We start from the raw sequence: 26,519 nt of genomic DNA, 5'->3' as shown, positions 1-26,519 counted from the left end.
TCTCACGTAGCATAGAGTTTTCCTTATTTAAGACAGTACCCCAGGAAGGTATGTCAGGATGGAAGCAAAGATAAATTTATTTTATTAGTAGTAGTCAAAATAATCAACTGTCTACTTTGATTAACATGTGGTCTCGTCCCTCACTCACCTTATGAGTATCAGCTGAAATGCTGGTCACACCTTTCACCCGGAAATCAAATGGGTGCTCCAGTGGGTATCCGGCTTTCTCCATAAAGACGATGAGGAAGCCCCCCAGACAAGCGTCCACGTGAAGAGGTATTTTGTATTTGACAGCCAGCTAGTTCCATAAACCAAAGACCATAGACAATATCAGTTATAGCTCTACAACGAAAACTTTGCAAGACACGGGTGGAATGGTGGGGTACAGGCCCAAGGCATTATGTACTGTCTTCCGTGTATTAAAACCTGGCTATTTTTGACATTTTTAATAAAGCTTGTCTTTCAAATGTAGTAAGCCTTCAAAATAATTCATCTGAATGTGGTTTCTATTTTATATTGAAATACGTGGGGCCTCAAACTCACCTGCAAAATCCAGCAAGAAATGAGACGCACTCTGCCTTAGGCTGGGGGCGGGGAAGGAGGGAGGGGTGCTCTGGGGCAGCACGGTGAGCTCTGACAGGCAAGCCCTAAATGCAGATTATTTCCTGATCTGAATCAAAACGTCAGGACTGCTTCAGAATGTCCGGTTTAAACAAAGCCTTCCTCCCCGTGTTATCCCTCCCCCATAGCAGAAGCTAGTCATTTCAGAGGCTTCGGCAGAGCTGTGCAGCTTATCACAGGGCGGACGAGAGCTGTTCATCACCACTGGGCTAGAATCTAAACTCGAAATCGCTTCTTTCTGCCAAGTACTGCACCATTAGATGCTACTTTAAAATCTCAGCCTGCCTGCCTAGTCGTCCATTCTCACACATACCTTGGCCACCTCAGGGACAGGATCTATCACACCGTGAGGAAACTGGGGGGCAGAACACACGAGCATGGCAGTGTTCCTGGAGATGGCTCTTCGCATGGCCTGGGGGTTGAAAGTTGAAAGGAAAGTGAGAAGCCACATCACAATTCCTCCTCTCTTCTGCCGCCAGGAGCAATCTAGGCTACCAGCCTCGAGTTCCAGTTCCACTAGCACCCCTGCTTCACCTCTCCAACCTGGAAGAACACCACCGCCCTGCTGTGCTGGCTGGATACAAACATTTGGGGGGAACAGTCTGAGAGCACAGTACAAAAACAGCAGAATCACTGTGAGGGTAAAAAAGAATATTCGGCTAAGAGGCAAAAGAGCCAAATGTGAGTCCTCGCCCCGCCTATTAGCAGTGAAGCCTTGAGGAAACTACGTAACCAGCCAGTGTGTTTCCTTGGCTGCAATAACACTAACAGCTTCTACGACCTCCCCAGGTTGTCATGAGGCTCAAATGCGATTCTGGTAACACTGAAAACTACAGTTCTTCTGTGTAAATGCAAGGCATAAAAGTAATTACTAAAAATAAGCCAGACACAGAAGGACAAATACTGCATGATCTCACTTATATGAGGAATCTAAAACAAACTCATAGACGCAAAGAGCAGAACTGTGGTTGCCAGGAGCTGGAGGATGAGGGCAACAGGGAGATGTTAGTCAAGGAGTACCAAGTTCCAGTTCCGCAAGATGAGTAAGTTCTGGAGCTCTAATGTAGAGCCAGGTGACTATGCTGAACAATACTGCACTGTATAGCTGAAACCTGCTGAGAGATCTGCAGGGTGGTCTTAAGTATTCTAACCATGAAAAAAGAAAATGGTAACTACGTGAGGTGATGGAGATGGTAAATAGCTTGACTGTGGTGATTATTTCACAATGTATACATGTATCAAAACACCAAGTTGTATACCTTATACACAATTTTTACTTATCAATTAGTTAATACCTCAATTAAGGTGGGGGGAATAATGCTACTGCTAATAAATTGTACAGTTTACTTCTGAAAAAAAAGTACTATTATAATGGCAATGGTACTAATTCAGGCCAATCGAAAGTGACAGTGAGAGTCTTAGGGCAAGTTAGTCCTGGCTCATTTTACAGACAGAAGAGAAAGTGATGGTGCTGAAGCAAAACCCAGGTCCTTGGAGTCGCAAGTTAGTCTCATCTTCCTATTCGGGTTCATGAAGAGACTGGAGCTGCAGTGACGCACCACTGCCAGTGGCAGTTTTTGCAACTCTGGCTACTACAATCAAAGGCATTTTGAGCCTATCTGTGTGTGACACTGGAAAAAGCACTTCCTGCTTCTTGCAGCCCAAGACAGACAACAGCCCTTCAGAGGAACTCACCTGAACATCCACCTCCATCATTTTGTTCAGTGGAACCCGTTTAATCTTCATCCCAAAATAGTTGGCTGCTTTGTCAAATGCAGCATGGGCACTCTGGGGGGCTACACTAAAGGACAGGGAAGAAGAAAACAGTGAAATTCAAATCAAAACAGGGTTCAAGAGATAACATGGTTAGCAGCTAATCTGAATCACCAGGAAGAAACTTCTGATTATCTTTAGTCCAGTTTTCAAAACTGTTTATATTGTTTTATTTTTCTTTTTAAGCACAGACAAAAAGAGGTCACCTGATTTTCTAGAGAAACCTTCTCCCTCCTTCTTCCTGCTACCAAACCATTTTGGTAGCAGGAAGAACTTGGAAATAATGCCACATGGAGGGACCCCAAGCATCAATCAGGCTGATGGGGAATCTGGATCAGATCAATATGCGGTCGAATCCTCAGGTGGCTGCCTGCCCAGAGACGGGTACCTCAGTAAGGGGCAAGCTTCCTGACACAACACATGTTCAAGCACGAAACATAAGACTTCTCAGCAGGGATACTAAAGCAGCAGTCAGGCGTCAGATCAGTGCTCTTCATCTCTGGAAGACCATGATCCTATGAAAAACTACAATCCCCATTTTTCCTACATATTTGGGAGCAGCATTTCAAACAGTATTGAAAAAGGAAACCAAGTCATTTGCTTTCAGACTTCCCTCAATCACTTCTCTCTTACAATTAATCTGTTCCCTTTAAGGCAGAAAAATCCCTATCACTGAACAAGTACCAAGCATCAAAGATTCATGCATGGAGAGAGATGGCAGCCTGACCTACTCTCTTAGGCTAGGTATGAATCACAGCATGAGATCATGTACAACAAAACCCTTAGTCACTGACACTTGTGGAAAAAAATTAACCCAAAAGATGTGGTATAAACACACTGTACAAGGAGGGAAACTAGAGAAAAAAAATGCAACCAAATATCAAAATTATGTCCATGGGGTGGCAATATGGGTACATCTCAAGAAGATTTTTAAAAATTTTCCTCCCAGAACACAGCTGTCAGGCTGAAATTTTCTTAGGGAGCACCCCGAGGCAGCCTATTATATTTAAGTAACTTTTACTGAACTAAGTAGAGAGCTTTCCTTAGGCACGAGATAAACTTATAGCATCACAGAATTCAAAGATGTAGTCCTATAACTCTGTCAACTTTTAGAAAAAGGATCTCTTGCAGTATACACCATGTATAAATCTGGGTGGTTGGGAAAGGGAATGACCTTCAATATTAACTAGCAGATCCACTTAGGATTTTGCTGAATGTGAAGGATAATGGTCAAGGGCACAGGATGGGAGAGAAGAGGACTGGAATTACCAGAGGAAGACAAGAATCAGAAAACAGATTATCAGGCTGTTTCACACAGCAGTATTCCACACAGACAAACCTAACAGGGGAAAAAACCCAGCCACACATACAGTCAAACCCTCCGTATCCGTGAGTTCAGCCACCCAAGGAAGGAAAATATTCAGGGGGAAAAGAGTTCCAAAAAGCAAAACTTGTATTTGCTGCATACCAGCAACCATTTATATAGCATTTACACATTAAGTATTCTAAGTAATCTAGAGATGATTTAAAACCATATGGAGGGGCTTCCCTGGTGGCGCAGTGGTTAAGAATCCGCCTGCCAATGCAGGGGACACAGGTTTGAGCCCTGGTCCAGGAAGATCCCACATGCCGCAGAGCAACTAAGCCTGTGCGCCACAACTACTGAGCCTGCGCGCTAGAGCCCGTGCTCCGCAACAAGAGAAGCCACCACAATGAGAAGCCCGTGCACCGCAATGAAGAGTAGACCCCGGCTCACCGCAGCTAGAGAAAGCCTGCGTGCAGCAACAAAGACCCAATGCAGCCAAAAATAAATAAATTAAAAAAAAAACACAAACCACTATATGGAGGATATGCATAGGCCACATGCAAATACTATACCACTCTATATAAGGGACCTGAGTATCGAGGATTTGGTATCCATGGGGGTCCTAGAACCAATCCTCCATGGATACCAAGGGAAATGTACATACATTTCTGGAGTTTTGATCCCATTCTCGAAGGCCAGTTCCCGATAAGCTTTACAGGCCATCAGAATACTTTCTGTCCCCCCGGAGGTCACCTGTAATAAAAAAGAGAGGCCATCTGTGGAAGGGAGCTGGGATAGCTATCAGCATGCACTTCCTGCCTTGGACTTGAGGGTATCTGATGCAGAAACAGGTGAGCTCTGCATGCTGCAGAGCAAATGCTTCTGTCCACCAGAAGGAAAATTTGACTTTATTGGCTAAGCCCAGTCTTGGTTCAGGAGAAGAATAAAAACTACTAAATGATGAGAAGCTCCACACTGTGCGAACAAATGTACATCTGCCCAGATCCCATCTGCGCACAATCTGCCTACATTTCTGTTGTTCGTCCAGTTGCAGATAGCATAGGGCATTTTACCCCATCCAAAAGCATCAGGATTGCTGACTTTGATTTAAATTTTAATGCCCATTGAAGAGTGTGAAACTGTGAAGTTACAGCTCTAGTCAGCTATGCAATACATTAGAAGACCAAAAAGAGACACTCAGATATTCCAGAGTAAACTTGTGGTTTTGACAAGTTTGAAACACAGAAAAAAGCAGAAGCCTCTACTTAGAAGTTTGTTAACTTATCTGAAATTTTAAAAAAACATCCTAATGTTTTTAGAGTGAAGAAAAATGTTCTCCTGAAGCTACTAGGCCTAGCACCTCTGATACAGGTGAATTTCTTTACCAGAGTTGATACAAAAATACTCAGAGGTCATTTCATTCATCTTGTCTTCCTCACTGGACTACAAAACTCATGAAGGTGGGGACTGTTCTGTTCATGACAATATTCCTGACACCTAGCTAGTAGCTGACACCTACCAGACCCTCCGTTAACATTTCTTAACGCCTGATTTGACTCTCAGTAAACCATGACCAATACAGGTATGTCATACCCATCTGGCTATCCTTTGATAACATCTAAGAATGAAATAATTTCAAAACAAACAGGGAAAAAAAAAAAAAGCCATAGCACTGAGCTAGGTGGATATTTCCTTAGATTTATCATCTCCAAAGATTCATATAATCTTAGAAAGCTTTTCCATTTTACAGGTAAGAAAACTGAGCCCCCAAACTGAGAGACTAAGTGATTCATCCAGTGTCATCCATCTTTTGATAAAAAGTAAAACTTTCTATATTTTCATATTTAGTGTAACTTAACATGAGATGAAATGAGAGCAGGCGATGACTGAAATTTCCTAAAGTAATATCCACATATAAGACAAAAATACCACAGGATACAAAATCCCAGTGGAGGGACTTCCCTGGTGGCAGTGGTTAAGAGCCCACCTGCCAGTGCAGGGGACATGGGTTCGAGCCCTGCTCCGGGAAGATCCCACGTGCTGCAGAGCAGCTAAGCCTGTGCGCCACAACTACTGAGCCTGCACTCTAGAGCCCGTGAGCCACGACTACTGAAGCCTGTGCTCTAGAGCCCGTGAGCCACGACTACTGAAGCCTGCGCTCTAGAGCCCGTGAGCCACAACTACTGAGCCTGCGCTCTAAAGCCCGTGAGCCACAACTACTGAAGCCCACGCGTCTAGAGCCCGTGCTCCGCAACGAGAAGCCACCGCAACGAGAAGCCCGCGCGCTGCAACAAAGAGTAGCCCCCGCTTGCCACAGCTAGAGAAAGCCCGCGCACAGCAACAAAGACCCAACGAAGACAAAAATAAAAATAAAAAATCCCAGTAGTCAGGAATTATATGGAAGATTAGCTGAGCAGAGTCAGTCATTTTGTAACTGAGGAAGCCTTCAGGAAACGTGACCGTCATCCACACAGTAAGTCACTGCACTCAGGCACAGGACACTTGTTTGTAGGCCTCTGCATTTCTCTGCTTACAGTTGAGGTCAGCGCTGCAAATCGTGGCATGTCCTGTGGTCCAGCATAAAACCTCAGAACATCATATGAGGAGCCAAGCCAGTTGTGAAGGAAGTCGAGAAAGGATCAAGTCCTCGGCGCACTCATCTCTCACTAAGGTCCAGTAATGACCTAAGCAGAAATATTTCCAAACCCCTAGTCACTCACTCACTTCACATGTCCTATTTTCAGTCCAATAACTAATCCAATCAACATCATTATCTGTTAGGCAAACACCAGTGTACTTTGGACTGTAAAAGCAGGAACACCTAAATTTTACTTCCAATTTTTATTTCTGATCCCTAAATTCTGTGTTCAAATATGCTGCTACTCTCCCATTTCCCTCTACCCCTGGCACCACCCCTCCAAAAATGGAAATCTAATTCTGAAGTAAGAAGACAGAGGCCTCAATAACTACTTATTACGTTAGTCAACATCTTGCAACGTTTTTAAAACCTCTCACTCTAATATATGACATCTAACTCAGCAACAAGAGAACAGAAAAATTTGGAAATTTTTCTTTCAGATACTCTTTGGACCTGATGGCATTTGCGCAAGCCAAGGCTGTTTCCCATGGCAACACTTTCTTTCAGTAAATAAAGTCACCTCTCACCCGTTCTAACTGGGGCAAATGAAGCTAATAAAAGGACAGTTTAAGGTTGAAGAAGAAAGAATGAGAAGAGCTTAATACCTTAGTTGGGAACAGGCTAAAGACTGCCCAGCCAGTTGGCCGTGTCTTCTTGTTTCCCACCTCTGAACTCTGAACTGTCTTCACTAGAGGTGGCTCATCAAGAGAGAGACAGAGAGAAAGACAGAGACGAAAGAGAGAAACAGAGAAACTCACATAATCCCAGAGGTAATTAGTTCTCTTATAAAAGTCTAAGTATCAGAAGAGACTGCGGATCTTAGACTCTGTCTTTCCTTCTCCTGACCCCTGACACAGCACTGAAAAGGGTCCTAATGGGAGAGGCATGGTTAAACTGTAGCAATGCAACCCCCCCACCCAGAGTTGGATTTCTGGATTAAGATGGAAGACTGAAACTACTTCACAGATTTTCTCTCCCCCAGTATGTGCAAGAATAAAGGAAAAAAGCATTAAAACCCTGCAGTAACAACAACCAAACAAAGAAAGAGGGAATCTAACACAATAAACTTCAAATACTGATGATGAGAAAAAGAAACAAGTTTCTAAAGCACAGCAAAGAGTAAAACCCAGTTCTTCATCCCTCCTCCAAGACATGGAAATTGTCCGGGTAAGTCAGCAAAACCCTGAGAATTCTCATTAACACCCCCAAACCTTCAGAGAAGCAAATGGAGGCGGATTCTTTATTGTCAGATGAGTGGGTGGTAGACATAGCGGCTGGGGAGAAACAAGCAGCCTGGGGAGAGAGGACACCAGGACTGACACTTTAAAAGTGAAGACTCCAGGGATACAGGATGAGCTAAAGAAATAAAGCCCAAAGAGTATTATTCTCTTCCAGCTAGGCAGAGTGAACTCTGGTAGGTAACTTTTAACAAAATCTCAGAAGAGGCCTAGATATTCTAATACAGGTGGAACAAAGCTTCACCCAAGCCTTGCCTCTCAGACAAGAAATGACCCATCATGCATCAGAACAAACAGAATGTCTAGAGACAATCACTGAAGCACGAGCCAAGATGAAAGAAATGGCATGGTAACTATGCAAACATATAAAAAGAAAAAAAGGTAGCCTGCAAAGTAAAGGCCAACTCAGAAGGAAATTCCTCCTGTTTCTCACTGTAGGACAATATCATAAGAACATGAATTCAAGAAAAAAGCTGTAAGACTGGCCACTGAAACAACAGAATGAGACCACAGACCTGAAAAAACCCCCAAAGTACCAAGTAGCATGATTCCAGAATTACTGAATACATTAGGAACAGCAAGAAACAGACTAAACACGGCTGAGAGTAAAAATATTGACTTAGAGGAAAGGTTTAAGGTAAATTTAGTGAACCCAGATAAGAAAGAGATTGAAAGCTCAGTGCTGCTCTACCTTTGCAGAACTGCGTCCACCTGGCTGGTCATAGATAACCAAAAGGCGTGCAGAGAGGAAGGACGGGCACGGGTGGAAATCTGTGAAATCATATTCTCTAAGAAAAGCGGAGAATCCTAGGAAAACTGTGGTGAAGAGAAGATTCAGGGGGAAAGAGGCTTTCAAGTATACAAAGGTCTCCCACATGGAAAAAAACAATCATGGAACTTCGATTTCCAGCAATCTACATTATATACCTTGGGCAACCGTCCTAACTAGAACAACTAAAAAAGCTTGATAAAACATTAAAAAATATTTTTACATCCACCACTGAGTTAACATAAAGGAACACACTGAACCCCCAAACAAAGCAAAATCAAGAATCCTACAAGATAAGTGAATGTCAAAGCTGGTTTTAACTTTGAAGGTTACTGCCAACTCCTAGATCTAGACCTCAAACTCCCACTTTGACAAATAAACAGGAAATAAATGTAGGGCCTGCTCAAGATAAGGAATCTAAGAGGCGATGGCTGAAAACAGAGACTTCACCCACACTCTTAGCAGTACAAGAAATAAACCCCGCTGGTACAGAAGAGAACAGCAAGAAAAATTACTTTTCTCAACCCAGATGCTCAGGGTAAAGAAAAATAAGGATCTCTCAAGAATGTATGCCAAGACAGCTTTTATTCCAGTTTGTGGTCTGAGTTCAGACTACTTCCATAGTACAAAACTGTGAGCTGAAAATCAGACTTAAATTGGTTCCAGTGTGGCAGCACTTCACAGCAAATCCCCAGTAACTGGCAGGAGTAAATACAAACATACAAATCTTCTCTGGAAGAACTTAACTTCAATCTAGGCCTCAAAGTTAAGTTTCCAAGAAAATGAGTGACTCACAGGAAAAAAAAAAAAAAAACACAAATATAAGGATACAAGACGGCATAAGTGAAACCAGCAGAAAAAGACAGGTAAGACTCATGAATAATGGAATTATCAGACACAGACTACAAAATAATTATGTGTAATATATTTAAATAAACAAAGCATAAGACAAGGAAAGGGACTACAAAGAACAACCAAGCAAATTAAAAAAAGAACCAAACAGAATTCTCAAGAATGAAAAACACAGTAAATGAAATTTAAAAACCCAATGGAAGAACTAAAGAGTGGATTATACACAGCTAAAGGGGGAATTAATAAAACCCCTGCATGTATCACCCAGCTCCAACAATTCTCAACTCATAGCCCATCTTTCTTCTAACCGCAACTGCCCCAGCCATTGTTGCTATTGAGAATATCAGTCGTTCTAAAAGTTACACCTTTACAGGTTATCTATGTCTTCTGGCTGCTTTTAAATACCAACTAGAGGTGTGTTAGCCTTTCTCACTCTATCATTCATGTCTCTTAACTTTCTATTTGTCTCTCCAGGTTTTATTCTGGTTAATTTTTAAAACTGTCTTATCCCATAAATTTGACTTAGGAACCATGTAAATATTTTACATGGCTATAAATGAACTAGGGCTCCTTGAATAAATGGCTGATTCTGGGTCTGGAGCAGGAAATGTAAAAGGTAAACCTGGAATATCTCATCAAATAAAAATATTTTGTCCAGGGCTTCCCTGGTGGCGCAGTGGTTGAGAGTCCGCCTGCCGATGCAGGGGACACGGGTTTGTGCCCCGGTCTGGGAGGATCCCACATGCCGCGGAGCGGCTGGGCCCGTGAGCCATGGCCACTGGGCCTGCACGTCCGGAGCCTGTGCTCCGCAGCAGGAGAGGCCACAGCAAGGAGAGGCCCGTGTACCACAAAAAAAAAAAAAAATTGTCCCAAAAAAAAAGAAGGAAAGAAAGGAAGTTTGCAAAGACTACTTGAATCATGCAAAAAGACCCAGGAGCCAAAATTAAGAAGTTCCCACTGGCCAAAAATGGAGTAATTTGAGTATCATTCTGAGTGACAGCTACAACAGACTGACACACACACACTATTCTATGATTCATCCACCCCACTGTTGATAAGCATTTGAATTATTTCCAGTTTTTAGCTACCATGAACAATGTTGCTATGAATATACATCTATCCTGATACACACATGTACGTTTTTCTAGAATATATCCCAAGTAGTGGCATATCAGGGTCATAAGATACAGGTACCTTCAACTTCACTGGATAAGGCCAAAGTGTTTTTGTGCTTGTTTAAACTGTGGTCTCTTAAAAGTTCACAGAGCCTGTCATACAGAGTGAAGTCAGAAAGAGAAAAACAAATATCATATATTAACGCATATATGTGGAATCTAGAAAAATGGTACAGATGAACCTATTTTCAGGGCAGGAATAGAGATGCATATGTAGAGAACGGACATGTAGACACAGAGGGGGATGGGGAGGGTGGGACGAATTGGGAGGTTAGGATTGATATATATACACTACCATGCGTAAAACAGACGGCTGGTGGGAACCTGCTGCATAGCACAGGGAGCTGAGCTCGGTGCTCTGTGATGACCTACATGGGTGGGATTCGGCGGGGTGGGGGGGTGGAAGGGAGGTCCAAGAGGGAGGGGATATAGGTATACATATAGCTGATCCACTTCGTTGTACAGCAGAAACTAACACAACACTGTAAAGCAACTATACTCCATTAAAAAAAAAAGTAAACTGAGCAACTGATCTTCAGAAGAAATTATTTAAAAAAATATTTAGTGAGGCTTAAAAAAAAAAAGTTCATAAAGAGTCTAATGGCACAGAAGAATACCCATGTACTGTACGTATACTGGCATCTCCCCTCTACATCATCCCATTCAGCTAAATGCCATAAGGGAACCCACTGCTAGATTATGGCTGGTTTGTAACAGTTTTGGAACTTTTGGGGGGAAAATGAATGCCAGGAATACCAGTTTTGTTAGCTACTGAGTATTTGAACATGTTGATTTTTCATGGTGCCAACTTAAAAGTAAATGGAGAGATATACCATGTTCTTGGATTGGAAGAATCAACATTGTGAAAATGACTATACTACCCAAAGCAATCTACAGATTCAATGCAATCCCTATCAAACTACCACTGGCATTTTTCACAGAACTAGAATAAAAAATTTCACAATTTGTATGGAAACACAAAAGACCCCAAATAGCCAAAGCAATCTTGAGAAAGAAAAACGGAGCTGGAGGAATCAGGCTCCCTGACTTCAGACTATACTACAAAGCTACAGTAATCATGGCAGTATGGTACTGGCACAAAAACAGAAAGATAGATCAGTGGAACAGGATAGAAAGCCCAGAGATAAACCCACGCACATATGGTCACCTTATCTTTGATAAAGGAGGCAGGAATGTACAGTGGAGAAAGGACAGCCTCTTCAATACGTGGTGCTGGGAAAACTGGACAGGTACATGTAAAAGTATGAGATTAGATCACTCCCTAACACCATACACAAAAATAAGCTCAAAATGGATTAAAGACCTAAATGTAAGGCCAGAAACTATCAAACTCTTAGAGGAAAACATAGGCAGAACACTCTATGACATAAATCACAGCAAGATCCTTTTTGACCCACCTCCTAGAGAAATGGAAATAAAAACAAAAATAAACAAATGGGCCCTAATGAAACTTCAAAGCTTTTGCACAGCAAAGGAAACCATAAACAAGACCAAAAGACAACCCTCAGAATGGGAGAAAATATTTGCAACTGAAGCAACTAACAAAGGATTAATTTCCAAAATTTACAAGCAGCTCATGCAGCTCAATAACAAAAAACAAACAACCCAATCCAAAAATGGGCAGAAGACCCAAATAGACATTTCTCCAAAGAAGATATACAGACTGCCAACAAACACATGAAAGAATGCTCAACATCATTAATCATTAGAGAAATGCAAATCAAAACTACAATGAGATATCATCTCACACCGGTCAGAATGGCCATCATCAAAAAATCTAGAAACAATAAATGCTGGAGAGGGTGTGGAGAAAAGGGAACACTCTTGCACTGCTGGTGGGAATGTGAATTGGTACAGCCACTATGGAGAACAGTATGGAGGTTCCTTAAAAAACTACAAATAAAAATAAAAAAATAAAAAAAAAAAACTACAAATAGAACTACCATATGACCCAGCAATCCCACTACTGGGCATATACCCTGAGAAAACCATAATTCAAAAAGAGTCATGTACCAAAATGTTCATTGCAGCTCTATTTACAATAGCCCGGAGATGGAAACAACCTAAGTGCGCATCATCGGATGAACGGATAAAGAAGATGTGGCACATATATACAATGGAATATTACTCAGCCATAAAAAGAAAGGAAATTGAGCTATTTGTAATGAGGTGGATAGACCTAGAGTCTGTCATACAGAGTGAAGTAAGTCAGAAAGAGAAAGACAAATACCGTATGCTAACACATATATATGGAATTTAAGAAAAAAAATGTCATGAAGAACCTAGGGGTAAGACAGGAATAAAGACACAAATCTACTAGAGAACGGACTTGAGGATATGGGGAGGGGGAAGGGTGAGCTGTGACAAAGCTAAACGTAAGGTAGATAGCTAGTGAGAAGCAGCCGCATAGCACAGGGAGATCAGCTTGGTGCTTTGTGACCGCCTGGAGGGGTGGGATAGGGAGGGTGGGAGGGAGGGAGAAGCAAGAGGGAAGAGATATGGGAACATATGTATATGTATAACTGATTCACTTTGTTATAAAGCAGAAACTAACACACCATTGTAAAGCAATTAATACCCCAATAAAGATGTTAAAAAAAAAAAGTAAAACCTAATGCTGCTTATTGGGAAAAAACAAAAAAGTATAAAATGTTCTCGTCTTGGGATGGGCCCTTCAAAATTAAATTTGCAGACTTTCTCATGATTACAAAAGTATTTGGTATGATAGGATTAGCACCCCTAGGTTACCATTACAGCACTCTGGGTTAAATCTACCTATCCTGATAAGATGAAATTTACTTTTTTCTAGAGAAGGCAAGATCAGTTTGTGGTACCAAACCTCAACAGAAGTTTATCAATCACAGTTTAGGAAAACTAACGAACATCTACTGGAAAGAACAGTTGAAAGAAGGAATCCTCATGTGCATCTTTAAATACAATGACACCCTCTTCCTTTATTCCTAAACCAACTGAGATTCAATTTATAGCAAAATAATAAACATCCAGCTCAAGCAAAACAAGTATATCAAAAAACTATGGGATGGTTTGAAAAAATTATATAGATAAGTGGGTAGGTAGGTAGGTGGGTGGAAGAAAGGGAGGGAGAGAAAGAGGAGAGAGCAGATATGACAAAATATTTATATTTAGTGAATCTAGGATGTTCTTTAAACTATTCTGACAACTTAATGTAAGTTTAAAGTTTTTCAAAATAAAAGACTGAAGAGAAAAAATATCTAGAAGATATTTACCAAAATGTTGACACTCCATGAATTACAAAATCATAACGTTTAAAAATCGCTGTTAACCTCGATCTTCCTACAATAATCATGTATTACTTGTGTAATAAAATGTTTTGAATAAACTCTTCCATTTTAAGCTAAAAAAATCAGATTATAGGATGCCACCTGCATATACTTACACATCCACAGGAATCTGGTCCCCCATTGAATAGGGAACAAGCCATCCTCACAATCTCTGCTTCTATCTTACGTAGTCCTGGGAAGATATCTGGATGCAGCGGATTACTCCATGCAAAATCTCCATAAGCCTGCAGAGAAATGCAAGCAGATGTGAAGACGATTACATTGTATAAAAAAAAAGAATCATGCAACAAACAAAAGTTTCTAGGTATCAGACACAACACTAGAAACTGGAAAAATGGTAAGATATGTTCCCCAATCTAAAGAAGATCAAAATATACTGGGGGAGACAGGCAGGCATAAAAATTATTTTACAGTGTGGTAAGAGAGGAAGTATAAATGCGGTTAAAAGCACAGACTAAAACACCAAACAGCCCCAGTTTGAAATCTTAGCTTTACCTGTCACTTCTAGCTGTGTATTCTTAGGTCAGACAACCTCTCTGAGGCTCAATTTCCTCATATGCTAAAGGGGATAATCATAGTACCTACCTGATGGGGTTCTAGCCATAAGTAAATAAGGTAACGCATGCGAAGCACTTTAACTATTTTAAGTGCGATACCAGATGTACATACGTACATGAGGGTTAGGGGCCTTAAAGAGGGAATAACGAACATCCTGAGTGGTCTGGAGGTTATCTGTTCAGTGGAACCTTGAGACATGAATAGGAACTCATCACTCAGAACAGGAGGGAAAGGAAAACAACATAGGAGCAAGGTGTACTCAGTAAAGAGAAAAGGCAGTGGTTAGTATTCATGAGGGAAAATAACAGGAATGGCTGAAAAAAATAGGTGGGAGCTGGCTCACGAAGGGACTTGTATTTTCTGCTGCATGGGCAGCCTGACTTTTGTCCTGTAGATAATGGGAAGCCACTGAAAGATTCTTAAGCGTAGAAGTAAGGTCAGGGTATTCTGTCAAGATACAGCTGAGCAAAACCTATAATATTTAGTAAGGTATGCACAGTTTCATAGTTACAATAATCAAACACAAAGACCTTAGAGACCAGCAGTCCAATGCCAATTTTATACGACAAAGTGGGGCTTAAAAAATAAATCTGATTAGAAGTGGAAGAAGCTAAAGGCAATTTTAAAGGCAACGAAAAGTGAGAATTATTTGAATTATAATTGAGACCACTGCTCATTCTCAGATCATGTGATTTGAGACTCATGCAGTACCGGAAATTATGACCCAGTGTCCATCCCTTGTCTCTTCTGATCCAACAAAATATACCTTGTCATTAATAATGTCCAATGATGGACTACCTTCCCTAGTACCTGCCTCCTACACAGGGCGTCTGTGAAGCCTGGAAACACAAGTCACATTTTACTTTTTTACAGATTGAAGATGTCTTTGATCGATATTATTATGCATATTCGCCTATGTCTGGGTAAAGAGACACTTTCTAAACCTCTTTAGTTTTATTTTAACAATAAACTTTCATTAAGTAATTTTTTTTTAATTACAAAAATAAGGAGGAAAAAATGCGGTAATCTGAAGTGGCAGGGCCACACACTCCCTGCAAGTACGGGGCACTCGCTCACCTTCACAAGGAGTTCAGTGAGCTCCTTCTCCCCACTGTACACCGCTCCGGAGGCCTTCCCTTCTTGCCACAAGACATCTACAGAGAAAGGGAAGACCACTGGATCAGTAAGCACGAGCCTTTGGGAAGACAGGTTCTAATAAAGAAGAAATAGGAAGAAACTCCTCTGCGTACAAAAGAAAAAACAAGTTGGAGTGGAAACCCAAAGGTGTTCTTACATAAAATCAAGAAAAAGAACTCCAATAAAGAGCTATCACAGCAAAATAAAGATGAAAGGTCAACAATTACCATCAACAACAGTGTGAAAAAGGTATTAACAGCATCTAGGTGCAGTGAAGACAGTCCAATAATAATGTCACCATCCCCAGCTGCCTTCCAGCAGCAGAACAATTTCCCTTTATCTGTACTCCTTTTCTGTTCTCTGTATGGCTCAGCTTGACCTGTTTTGGCAGTGGCTTCCTTCTTCTCCCCCTTCCTAGCCAGTCAAAGGAAGTGTGGGAACTGCTATGAGCAGAGTTAGCAGAAAAGAGTAAGGCGAAGGTGCAGAATTTCCGTAAACTATCTATCACCAGAGCTGGAGCCAGGGAACTGAATCCCTGACTAGACAAATCGTGGTGAGATATGAACCACTGGCATCCTGTCCTCAGGGACCCCTCCTTCAGACAAGCCTGGAAACGCATACAGAATTAGCCACCTGCTTCCAGCAACCTCTGCTGCAGCACTCAGCATCAGGAACACAGCCATCGCTGGGAGAAGGCTCAGAGGACAGGTTCCTGACCAGAATGTAAGGTCCGACTTTCCACTTCCTGTCTGAGGTGCCCCCCCCACCAGAGACACTCTACAATACCAACAAATCTGTTCATGTGGGTGTCTCAGGTCCTTTTAGGACAACATGGCTGTGCCCTATTGAAAATGGGTAGTGAGAATTACAGAAGCACCCTAACTGAAAACTGTTGCCATGGGCTCTACAAAGCCAAGATCTGCAGTTCCAATGAGAGCAGAAGACTGAGTAGTGAATATCCCGAAAAACCCCTCATTCTCACGTGATCTGCCAGCTTGTGGCCAGTTTGACCTTCCCTCTTTCTTTAGAGGACACTGGTCTGTGCCATGTATGTCTTCAGACCAGAGGTCACCAGCATTTCAAAAGCAGGATATATGGTTTTATTTCCTGTTATTTTACTGGGGCTACAGAGTATGGCAACGGACAGTGACTTAAAAATGGAAGGGAAGGAAATATGGGGCAGCTAACCAGCCCTCATAATCATAGAAATCTTTAATACACAGGCCTCAGAGAATGCTAATCCTTGCTTTATATCATATATAAGTCCTGCACTGTATCGAGTTTTGTACCATCTGATGTCAAAAATTCAACAGATTTCAATTAGAAATTTAAAAATGTAATATGGTATCCTGGACTAGATCCTAGAACAGGAAAAAGGACATTATAGAAAAACTGGTGAAACAGGAAGAGAATCTGTAGTTTAGTTAATAGCACTGTACCGATGTTAATTTTTTAGTTTTGACAAATGTACCATGGTTATCTTAGATGTTAACATCAGGAGAAGCTGGGTAAGGGGTATGTGGGAAATCTCTCTATTATCTTTGCAAATTTTCTATAAATCTAAAATTATGCCAAACTAAAAAGCCTATTTTTAAAAGGTATTTGTAATATGATCTTAATTTGTAACAAACATGTTTGTGTTAATAATAGTTAACACTTATCGAGCACTTATTATAAGCCAGGTATTATATATTTACATGCATAATCTCATTTAATCTCTACAATTATCCTTTCAGATAAGTATCATTGTTATTATCCTCATTGTAGAGAGACAGAAACAGAGGCAGAGAGAAGTTAAGTAACCAACCCAAGGCCATATTTTAAGTGGCTGAACCAGACGTGAATCCAGGCTGAGTGAATCCGGGCTGTACTCTTAAACATTAAGCTACTTATTAGTTCATTTATCCTTCCCACACGTGCTCATGCATATACGTACGTGTGTGTGCTTATTACACAAGACACTATTAACATTCTGAGATGATACATATATATCATCTGTGTTTCTTTTGAGGATGAAATTATACTGACTTGTTATTTTCTTCTGTGCCTCTTTACAGATTTCACAATTTCTATAATGAATCTGTATTTCATTTTATTAGATACTTTCTCTTTCCAAAAAACAAATCGGTCTATTTTATTCCGGCTTAGAAAAGAAAATGGAACCAAGTTCCACCATCTCCGAGATTTGTCTGCTTTATGGGTGAAGGATGAATCTATATAAATACAGTTTTTAAAATACGAAATTCAGCCTTTGAGACAGGGAGTGGGCCCTCCTGAATATAGAAGCACCCGGGATGAACTCTTCTTAACCTCTGCCAACATCAAATGATGACCAAATAAGCAGCCACATTAAGGAAGCAGGGAGCATATATTTGCTGAGAATCGTACCCATAGAGCTGTATTCTTTGAGCTTCTCCAGAACTGCAGCCGGGCTCATTCCTTGAGAGGGCAGGGCTTTCACGTAATCTTTGTCCACTTTCAGGAATGACATATTCTTGCTAATATCTTCCTTGGTCTTGTTCAACTTATCTTGGATCTCCAAAGATAAGAAAGATAAAGTTAACAGGAGCTGGAAGAATACAGCGTGGAGAGTAGAAGAACAAGTTACAACACCAAACCAACTGCTCAACGCTGGGCACTGCACAAGCGCTTCAGAATAAGGATGGTATTTTTTCTTAAAAAGGTGTGGTGACATTTTGACCATTCAGCTATTTTCTGGCCTGGGCAATAGTCTCTAAGAAGTCTGAAAAGTCAGCTTTCTCTCTGAAGGTCAAAGAGACACTCAATTCCCTACTCCACCCCCACCCTTTTCCTCTGCCACGACGACCTCACCAAGTCAGCACTTCTGTGAGGGCGGTATTTGGACCTTGCTCGACCCTTGGCAGCAGCTACAGTGTGTGCACCAAAGAAACTAAGGTAGAACCATGAACAGTAGCCAGAAAACAGGCCAAGCAGCAGTAAAACAGATTCTGGTGCTTGAGCAAGGGATGAGCTCCTTCACCAAGGCACGCCCAGAGCACACCAGGCATCTGGAGGCCCTACACAAATCCCCACACAGAAGCCCGAGACATGCTGGGAAGAGCCAGGGAGGCTGCCACCTGTCTCCTCGGGTTGACAGCTTTGCACTGCTTGACTCTTAAGTGCTAGGAGGAGCTGAAGTCCTTTCTGCTACATCACTTATCAGCTATGGTTATTTTGTTTCCATCCTCATCAGACATTTTCTTTCATTCATGCACTTATTTACTTAATAAATATTTGTTGAACTACTACTGTGGGCCAGAGATACACAGTGAACAAAACAAACTTAGGCCGGGAATGGGGGGTGTGTGTGTGTCCTGTTCTCCTGAGCTTATTTTTAGCATCACAGTCAGAAACTAAAAGTCAGGTAATGAAAAGTGCCGTAGATGGTTAGAACCCAAGAGGGTCTTCTCAGACGTGGCCCTCAACGGAACCACAGGGAAAGCCTCTCCTTTAAAACACGCCTGCAAAGCCTAACACGCAGACGTTGGCAGGAAGCAGGGTCCACACTCCTGGGCAATGCCAGGGCATGTGATGGACATGAAGATATTTTTTAAGTTGTAAATAAAGAATTATGCTGCATAAATGTAACCAGAACTATGAAAGCTGAGCTTCCATGCATAGATGCTGCTGCTGTAATGAAGCAGACAGAAATGAGAGAGAGGCAGGTTAGAAGCACAGCAAACACATCCTCACCCCAGTTCTTGCCTCAGAACCTCCACTGCATTTTAATTTCTTCACAGCATTTATTTCCAAGTGAAATTCTTATGTATTTGTTTACTCACTCATTTCTATCTTTCCTTAGTACTGAAATATAGATTCTATGGAGGAAGGACTTGGCCTTGTTCACCACTGTGTCCCCAGCACCCAGAATAGTACCTGACCCTGAGCAGGTGCTCAATGAATGACAGAGGGACACACACACTCACTCAAAACAAGTAACTTTTGTCTCTGCGCCTCAAAATCTGCATCTAAAAATTGAAAGGTGATTATACAGTTTCTAAGTACCTTCCAATTCTGTTATCATATACATTTAATGGGTTCTGGAACCCCAGCATTTATCTGTCTCAAAATCTGAAACTGAAGGAGAAAAATGTGATGAATAAAGGCAGAAAAAATACAGGGAATAATATGGGGAAAAGCTATTATCCTTTGTGATCAGTCCATCCTTTCTATCTTCCCTCTCCCCTACCCTTCATTTTCTAAGGACTGAAGTAGATTTAATTTTAGGACTTAATATGATTAGAGGTCAAATAAAAGCCCTCATGCTCCTTCTCCACCCCAGTTATTCCTTCCACTTCCCCACAGGAAATGAACCTGAAAATACAAAGTTCTGGGAGACTTAGCACAGGGGGCTGAATGGACTTTAGTCAAAGGCTAAAAGGTAACTGCCATCTTTCCTGGTTTGGCCAGGAAAGGGGAAAAGGAACTGAAAGCCAAAAGTGAAAGAAAGCTTGCAGCAAAGCTGAGGGGCAGGGCAGGGAAGCAAGGAAGATGAAGCCATCAAGGATCATGCGCATTCCTTACAGCCTGCAGTGGGGCCTGCCCTGCTTATGTTCACCTGTGATAAAGAATCTGCGGGAAGGGCACAGATGTGACTGTTTTATCCTGAGCGTGGACGAGGATAGAGAGGATCCAGTGAAGGGAATGTACTAGACTACAGACATGAACAAAGGGCAAGAGAATGGCTCTGCTCTAAGTTTCTAAACCTGGGATCAGCAAACTACAGGCCAAATCAAACTATAGGCTGAATTTGGCCTGTGCCTGTTTTTGTAAAGAGAATCTCACTGGAACACAGCCAGGCTCATTCCTCTACCCATCGTACTATCACTGCTTTCCCTCTGCAAGGGCAGGGGTGAGGAGCTGTGGCAGACATGGCAGGGCCTGCAACGTCTAAAATGCTTCATACCTAGCCCTTTACAGGAAATGTTTGCCAACCCTGATCTAAACCATGTAAGCACTCAATCCCTGATAAGTATCTAAATTCAGCCAAATATTGCTCCAAAGCTTCATGTCACTTCTGTCAGGTTGTCAAATGTCAAATTTCTCCTGAATAGCATCTTTCTCCTTCGGTCAGATACGTTGGAGAAAGGGCTGGGTCAGCCTTCTCATTCTTGGCACTTCTGCTATTTTGAGTCAGCCAGTCCTCTGCTGTGGAGGCTGACCTGTGCACTGGAGGGTGTTCAGCAGCGTCCCTGTCCCCTGTCCACTAGATGCCGACAGCACCTACCTCCTCTTGTGATGTCCAAAAATGTCTCCAGACATTGTCGAATGTTTCTTGGAGGTGGGGGACAAAACTCACCCAGCCCCCTTGAACTTCTAGTTTCAGTGACTATACAGAAAGAGGTCTGATGACCATGGGGGTAGGAGGCGGTAGGGAAAATCTACAGGATTCTGCTTACCTTACGACCAATAATAGGCATCTTCCGGATAAGCTTAAAACATCTCTTTTTAAACCTTGACCATAAACCTAAAAGAAACAAATGGTTCTATTATCCAAATAAATTTCCACATATTATATGACCTGACAGTCATAATGTATGAACTATTCAACATGTCCTCTGCAATCTCACCTGCCCTCAGATGGCAAAGGTAGTTTCTTTCCTTTTTTAAAAAACCTTTTAATTTTTTAATAAGTAATACATTTACATGGTTCAAACATAAAAAAATAAACACACACACTCTCTCATCTATCCCCCAGACCCTCATCCTACCCCCAGGTTAATATTACTACTAGTTTCTAGATACCCTTCTAGAATTTCTTTATGCATATACAAGTAAGAATAGAGGTATGTTCTTATTTGTCTCTTTTACACAGAAGGTAGCATACTCCAGCACTGTACTAGACCTTGTTCTTCTACTTAGCAATATTCTCTTAAAGATCTGTGCTTCCTCATTCATTTTTATACCTGTAGAGTATTCCATTAGATGGATGTACCCTAGTTTATTTAACCTGCCCTTTCCTGATGGAAACTTAGGTTGTTTCTAATATTTGCTATCACAAACCATGCTGAAATAGCTAACCTTGTAACACACGCCGTATGTGTACGTGACAGTATACCTACAGGATAAATTCCCAGAAAGAGAATTGCTGGGTCAAGTATATTGCAGAGCTCCTTACCTTCCCAAGGTTTCCGGATGCCCAACATTTCTCTCCCCTCCCTCAGAACAAATGCCCAACCCGTGCTTTTCTTCAGGATCTATGCTCCAGTCTCTCATCCAACACACATCCCAACAACATTTTCTGGACCTAAAAAGGCCTTCAAATATCACGGACACCAACCAGACTCCATTCTGTTGGGCAGCACACAGGACAAATATGGAATTCTGACCCTATCAATTACAATAGTTATAAATACATGGCATCTAAATAGACAGTCGTGCCTTTTAATGAATTCACTTCAGTATATCTCAACTGACTGACAACAAGATTCTGAGGTTGGCAAAGAAGGCACTACCTACTATCCAAGGGCAGCTAAGGATCAAAGCATTAACTTGCTCAAGGCCACAGATCAGATCGGTGATGGTGCGGGGATTTAACTGAAGTCTTTGTTTTTCTAGTCCTAGATTCCCAGGCCTCTACACTGCTTCAGATGCACAACAGGAATTTTCAGTTAACCCAAGTGAGTTTCTAAGGAATCTACACGTAGGCTTTCTGCAAAGATACAAGGCATGAACTGAATGAACTTCACTGCTTTCCTAGGAGATCTGGGAAATCCAATTTCCTTGGCCAGAAGGTGCTTTCAACAGCCAAAGAATGTGTCTGTACCTTTTTTGGGTATTTATTATATGATGCCTTGCATCTTTACTAGTTGTTTTTGCTTAGGTTGCATCCCTAAGTGCCTAGCACTGAGGTCAACACTCTGTAAATGTCTGGGACAAAACCCACTATCTAAGACACAGACTGACTAAGACAAAGGGACTGAAACCACTGTTACTTTTTGTTTAAATTTTGGAGTATCTCCTTTCAGTCCTGAGATCTTACTGTATGTACAATGTCATACCCTCTTCTCATTTACAGCATTTTCTACATTATTAAAAATTCTTCTTAAACGTATTTTTCAGTGTTACCACAGTAGTCCATCAAATGAGCATAACTTAGTGTTGGATAGTTAAGCTGCTTGTTATTTGATTATTTCTAACAATGTTAAAGCTGTAAAGATTCAGAACCACTTCCTTATTTAACAGATGAAGTAATTAATTAATGAGGTAGAAAGAGGTCTAGAAATCAGCAAGCTGAGTCAGGTGTCCAAAAGTACATTGATGTGACCACAGGTGGAGGAGAAAAGAGTAAACGAATTTTGTGGAAGCTGTGAGATAATATGGTACAGGGTAAAAAGAACAGAATACAGACCAGAGATGGAGAAATTGAGAATGAAAAGATTATGTGGTCAAGACCTAAAAAGATAATCTCAAAAGCAAAATTTCCCAGAGGCACAGGAAAAAAAGGTAACGAGAATGTTTTAAGGTAATACAATAAGAAATGCCAGTGTAAGAACGACAATGCTTGGCTCTTTACAGTTTACAAATTCCTTTCACACCACTTATGCCACTCGATCCTCCCATCACTCTTTGAGACTGGGTAAAGCAGTATTATTATGCTCATTTTACTGTGAGGAAACAGGCCACCAGGCTTAAGGGTGTTGCCCAAGGTGCCATGGCTAGCAACCTCCTCCTACCACAGAACTCAGATTTCTGTTGATGAACTGCAGACAGTCCCACAGTTTAAGTCAACATGAGTTAGTAAGGATGGAGCAGGATTAAAGGAGAGATCACACCTTAGAGGGCTCCAGCCCTGCCCCGTCCCACCCTCCTGCCGCCTCCATTTCTTATCTACCTGTGTCTGTCCTGTGTTCCGCAATTACCCTCCCCCCTCAGAAGGGTACCCGGAATTTGAAGATCAGCAAAATTTATCACTAAACGGACCTTAGACTCCTCTAAGGCAATATACTAAAAGTGACTGGATGTTCAGTAATACGTGGAATACTTCTACATGAGCAAGGTGCTGAGGAAATCAGCAGTTCTATCAAAATCACCTCCGATCTCTGGCGGGAAGACATTTCTATCTGTGTCTAAAATTCAAGTTGGAAGTTACAAAATAAAAAATGTGTTGTTTGTGTATATGTATTAAAGCAATATGAAATTGCCAATATTCAACAATTTTTGACCGACAAAAACTACATTTTATATGATTCAAGCAGATTCAGATATAGAAAGAGATACAGATACATAAATGGTGGTTGTCTCTAGGTAATAAGATTTGAATTTTTTTCTTATGGTTTAGCTACATTGCCTAATTTTATACAATGAACATGTACTGCTTTTATAATAAGAAAAAATGTTATTAAAAATAAAACAACCACAATGGCTTGGAGTTCACAAAGATTCAGATGCCACATACCATTAACACACTGCTCCTATTAATTTTCTCATGGTGTACTCAGAAGCCAGCACATTCTTTTTTGAACGCTAAAGGCAAGTAAGTACCTGAGACCTAAGACGGCCTTGCTTCAACTACCGGTTAAGCAAAATGCACACGGGCACCGAGGGCTGCACAGTGGAAAACAGAAGTGAAAACCTAAAGCTAATACTAATCACAGTAAAGAAACATAAACCTCAAGGTCTCTGGCCTTAGTTTGGATTTACAAATGCACCATCTTAAAAGGAAAGGTGCACAGAATGGTGGCTGCCAGAAGCCGGGGAGAGGGAGTCGTGGGAAGTTTGTGTTTAATGGGTACGGAGCTTACAATGATGAGAGAGTTCTAGAGAAGGATGGTGGCGATGGCTGCACAACAATGTGAATGTACTTAACGTCACTGAACTGTCCACTTAAAAATGGGTAAAATGATCAATTTTATGTTATGTATATTCTATCACAATTAAAAAAAGAGAAGTACATTTACTGCTACTCCTTAGAGGTCTCTGGAATCGGACAGGATGGTGGGCAGCACTGAATCAAATGCTTCCCCGGAAAGGAATAAGCCTGAGCAGAAGAGACAGGGGTTGCGTCCGTTTCCAAACCATGGAGCAAACGAAGCACAAGGGTTAGGTCTGTCTAATTTGTCAGAGTTTATGAGAAAATCTTGCACGGACTAGGAGCAGAAATTGAGGACAGGGTTTTTAAAGCTGGAGTGAGCTAAACTTCAGACAGGGCAGTCACGTCTCATTTCCATTTTAACTAAGTGCAATGTTGACTCCGCCATAACCCGGCAATGTTACTAGAACAGCTGAATGGCTGTCTGCATGGTAAAGAGAGGAAACAGAATCTGGCCTCTAAGTTGACTTTTCTGGGGGAAGAGGAAGAAAAGCAGAACCAGTATTCTGTTAAAGAGCCCCTTCAAACAGATGTTATCGGGGAAGCAAATAGTTATGGAAATTTTAAACAAAAGAGAAATGGCAAGCAACTCTCATCAATGTTATTAACTCAGATACCCTACTAAGGGTGAGGAAGGGGTGCAGGGGAGTGTACAGAGCACCCACCACCTCTCCTACCATTTACTTACAAAACACAGCCTGCAGGGGAAAAGAATTTGTAAGGAGGTACCACACAACCAGGCGGTCGGGAGGTTGGGAGGGGTGCAGGGAGTGTGGGCAGGATATGAGGAAGGATGGAGGATGTTCAAACTGATCACTAATAGACTTCTCATCTTCCACACTCCCTGAGAAGCAGCCTCCTCTTCCCATGTCAGTCTGGCTCCCAGAGTCACTACCCAGGAAGCTCAAAGTGTACTGTCCCCTTACAGCAGAGGTTCAACTCCAAGAGGACACGGACCCTGTATTACTTGTATAGATCCCTAGAGCCTGGCAGTGCCTCACACACAGCAGACATTCCAATGGTCACTGCATGAGTGCTGTTCCAATGTCACATAATCTTTATTGAAACAATGGCCTAAAATGAAAGCAATAAACTCATGCTTGGGGAACTCCAGGTGACACAATTATGTTCTAGGCAAGAAGCTGAAAGTGAAGAGAGTTTAAGCCATACTCTGTGGATCCTTACCAGGACTAATCTCTCAGGGGTTTTAATGTAAACTGCAAATCCAGAAAAAATCAATGTAACAGTTACAGTTACACAAGTCCTATTAAAATTTTACCAGTCAGAAGGCAATGTCCTTTCTATTTAAACAGATTTTAAAAATCACAACCAAACCAACCAGACAAGAAATTAGTACAGTCCCTCAGCCATCAGTTCCAAAGCTAGTGTAACTCCACTGTATCTTTACAGGGGGGACAGTATACTTACTCTCTGGCTGGAAGATAAACTCGTATACCCAGACTATCAGCAGAGTCCACACGACACTCCATGCAATTAGCTGCCAGGGCTCATACTTGCTGCAATGCCCGTTTACATAATTCTTGGCCTTTGTGGAATACACTTCCAAAATCTCGAGGTAGGGCTCAAAGGCCTTCTAGAAATACAAAAGAAAAAAGAAATATTACATTCAAAGAGAGAAAGGAAGTCTATTCTTAGTTTGCTCTTCAACTCATTTTTCAAGGGCAAGGCCACTCATGATCTGGCCCTACCCCAGCAATAATCTTATCATCCTGCTTCTGCGCTAGGAACTCCAGTGCACACTGCCCCTTAACAGACAAGTGGACTTTGACAGCGTTTTTGATCTTCTATCTGTAAAATAAAAGGTTAATTGGACTTCCCTGGTGGTGCAGTGGTTAAGAATCCACCTGCCAATGCAGGGGACACAGGTTCGAGCCCTGGTCCGGGAAGATACCACATGCCATGGAGCAACTAAGCCCATGCGCCACAACTACTGAGCCTGTGTTCTAGAGCCCGCGAGCCACAACTACTGAGCCCATGCACCACAACTACTTAGCCTGCACTCTAGAGCCCAGGAGCCACAACTACTGAGCCCGCATGCCACAACTACTGAAGCCTGCGCACCTAGAGCCCATGCTCGACAAGAGAAGCCACCGCAATGAGAAGCCCACGCACCGCAATGAAGAGTAGCCCCAGCTCACCACAACTAGAGAAAGCCCGCACACAGCAACGAAGACCCAACGCAGCCAAAAATAAATAAAATAAATAAATAAAAGGTTAAGCTAGATCATCATTTCAGCTCTAAAGTTTCTAGATG

The 26,519-nt window shown here is 41.7% G+C and overlaps 1 protein-coding gene across 2 annotated transcripts in view; it reads right to left on the bottom strand.

Moving 5' to 3' along the window:
* SGPL1 (sphingosine-1-phosphate lyase 1) overlaps positions 1-26,519 on the bottom strand; it is a 53,945-nt gene that overhangs the window by 6,015 nt on the left and 21,411 nt on the right. For both annotated transcript variants that reach the window (XM_082673206.1, XM_082673207.1), the window contains 9 exons: positions 25,673-25,838; positions 20,832-20,899; positions 17,800-17,947; positions 15,352-15,428; positions 13,812-13,940; positions 4,365-4,453; positions 2,317-2,422; positions 935-1,033; positions 149-298 (listed from right to left, as the gene is read on the bottom strand). In XM_082673206.1, the coding sequence (XP_082529332.1) occupies positions 149-298; positions 935-1,033; positions 2,317-2,422; positions 4,365-4,453; positions 13,812-13,940; positions 15,352-15,428; positions 17,800-17,947; positions 20,832-20,899; positions 25,673-25,838 (1,032 nt within the window). The remainder of the gene's footprint in view (positions 1-148; positions 299-934; positions 1,034-2,316; positions 2,423-4,364; positions 4,454-13,811; positions 13,941-15,351; positions 15,429-17,799; positions 17,948-20,831; positions 20,900-25,672; positions 25,839-26,519) is intronic.

This window comes from Grampus griseus (assembly GCF_964374135.1).
Source record: "Grampus griseus genome assembly, chromosome: 16".
In the NCBI taxonomy this organism is placed as follows: Eukaryota; Metazoa; Chordata; class Mammalia; order Artiodactyla; family Delphinidae; genus Grampus; species Grampus griseus.
This window is presented reverse-complemented; position numbering and strand designations above follow the sequence as displayed.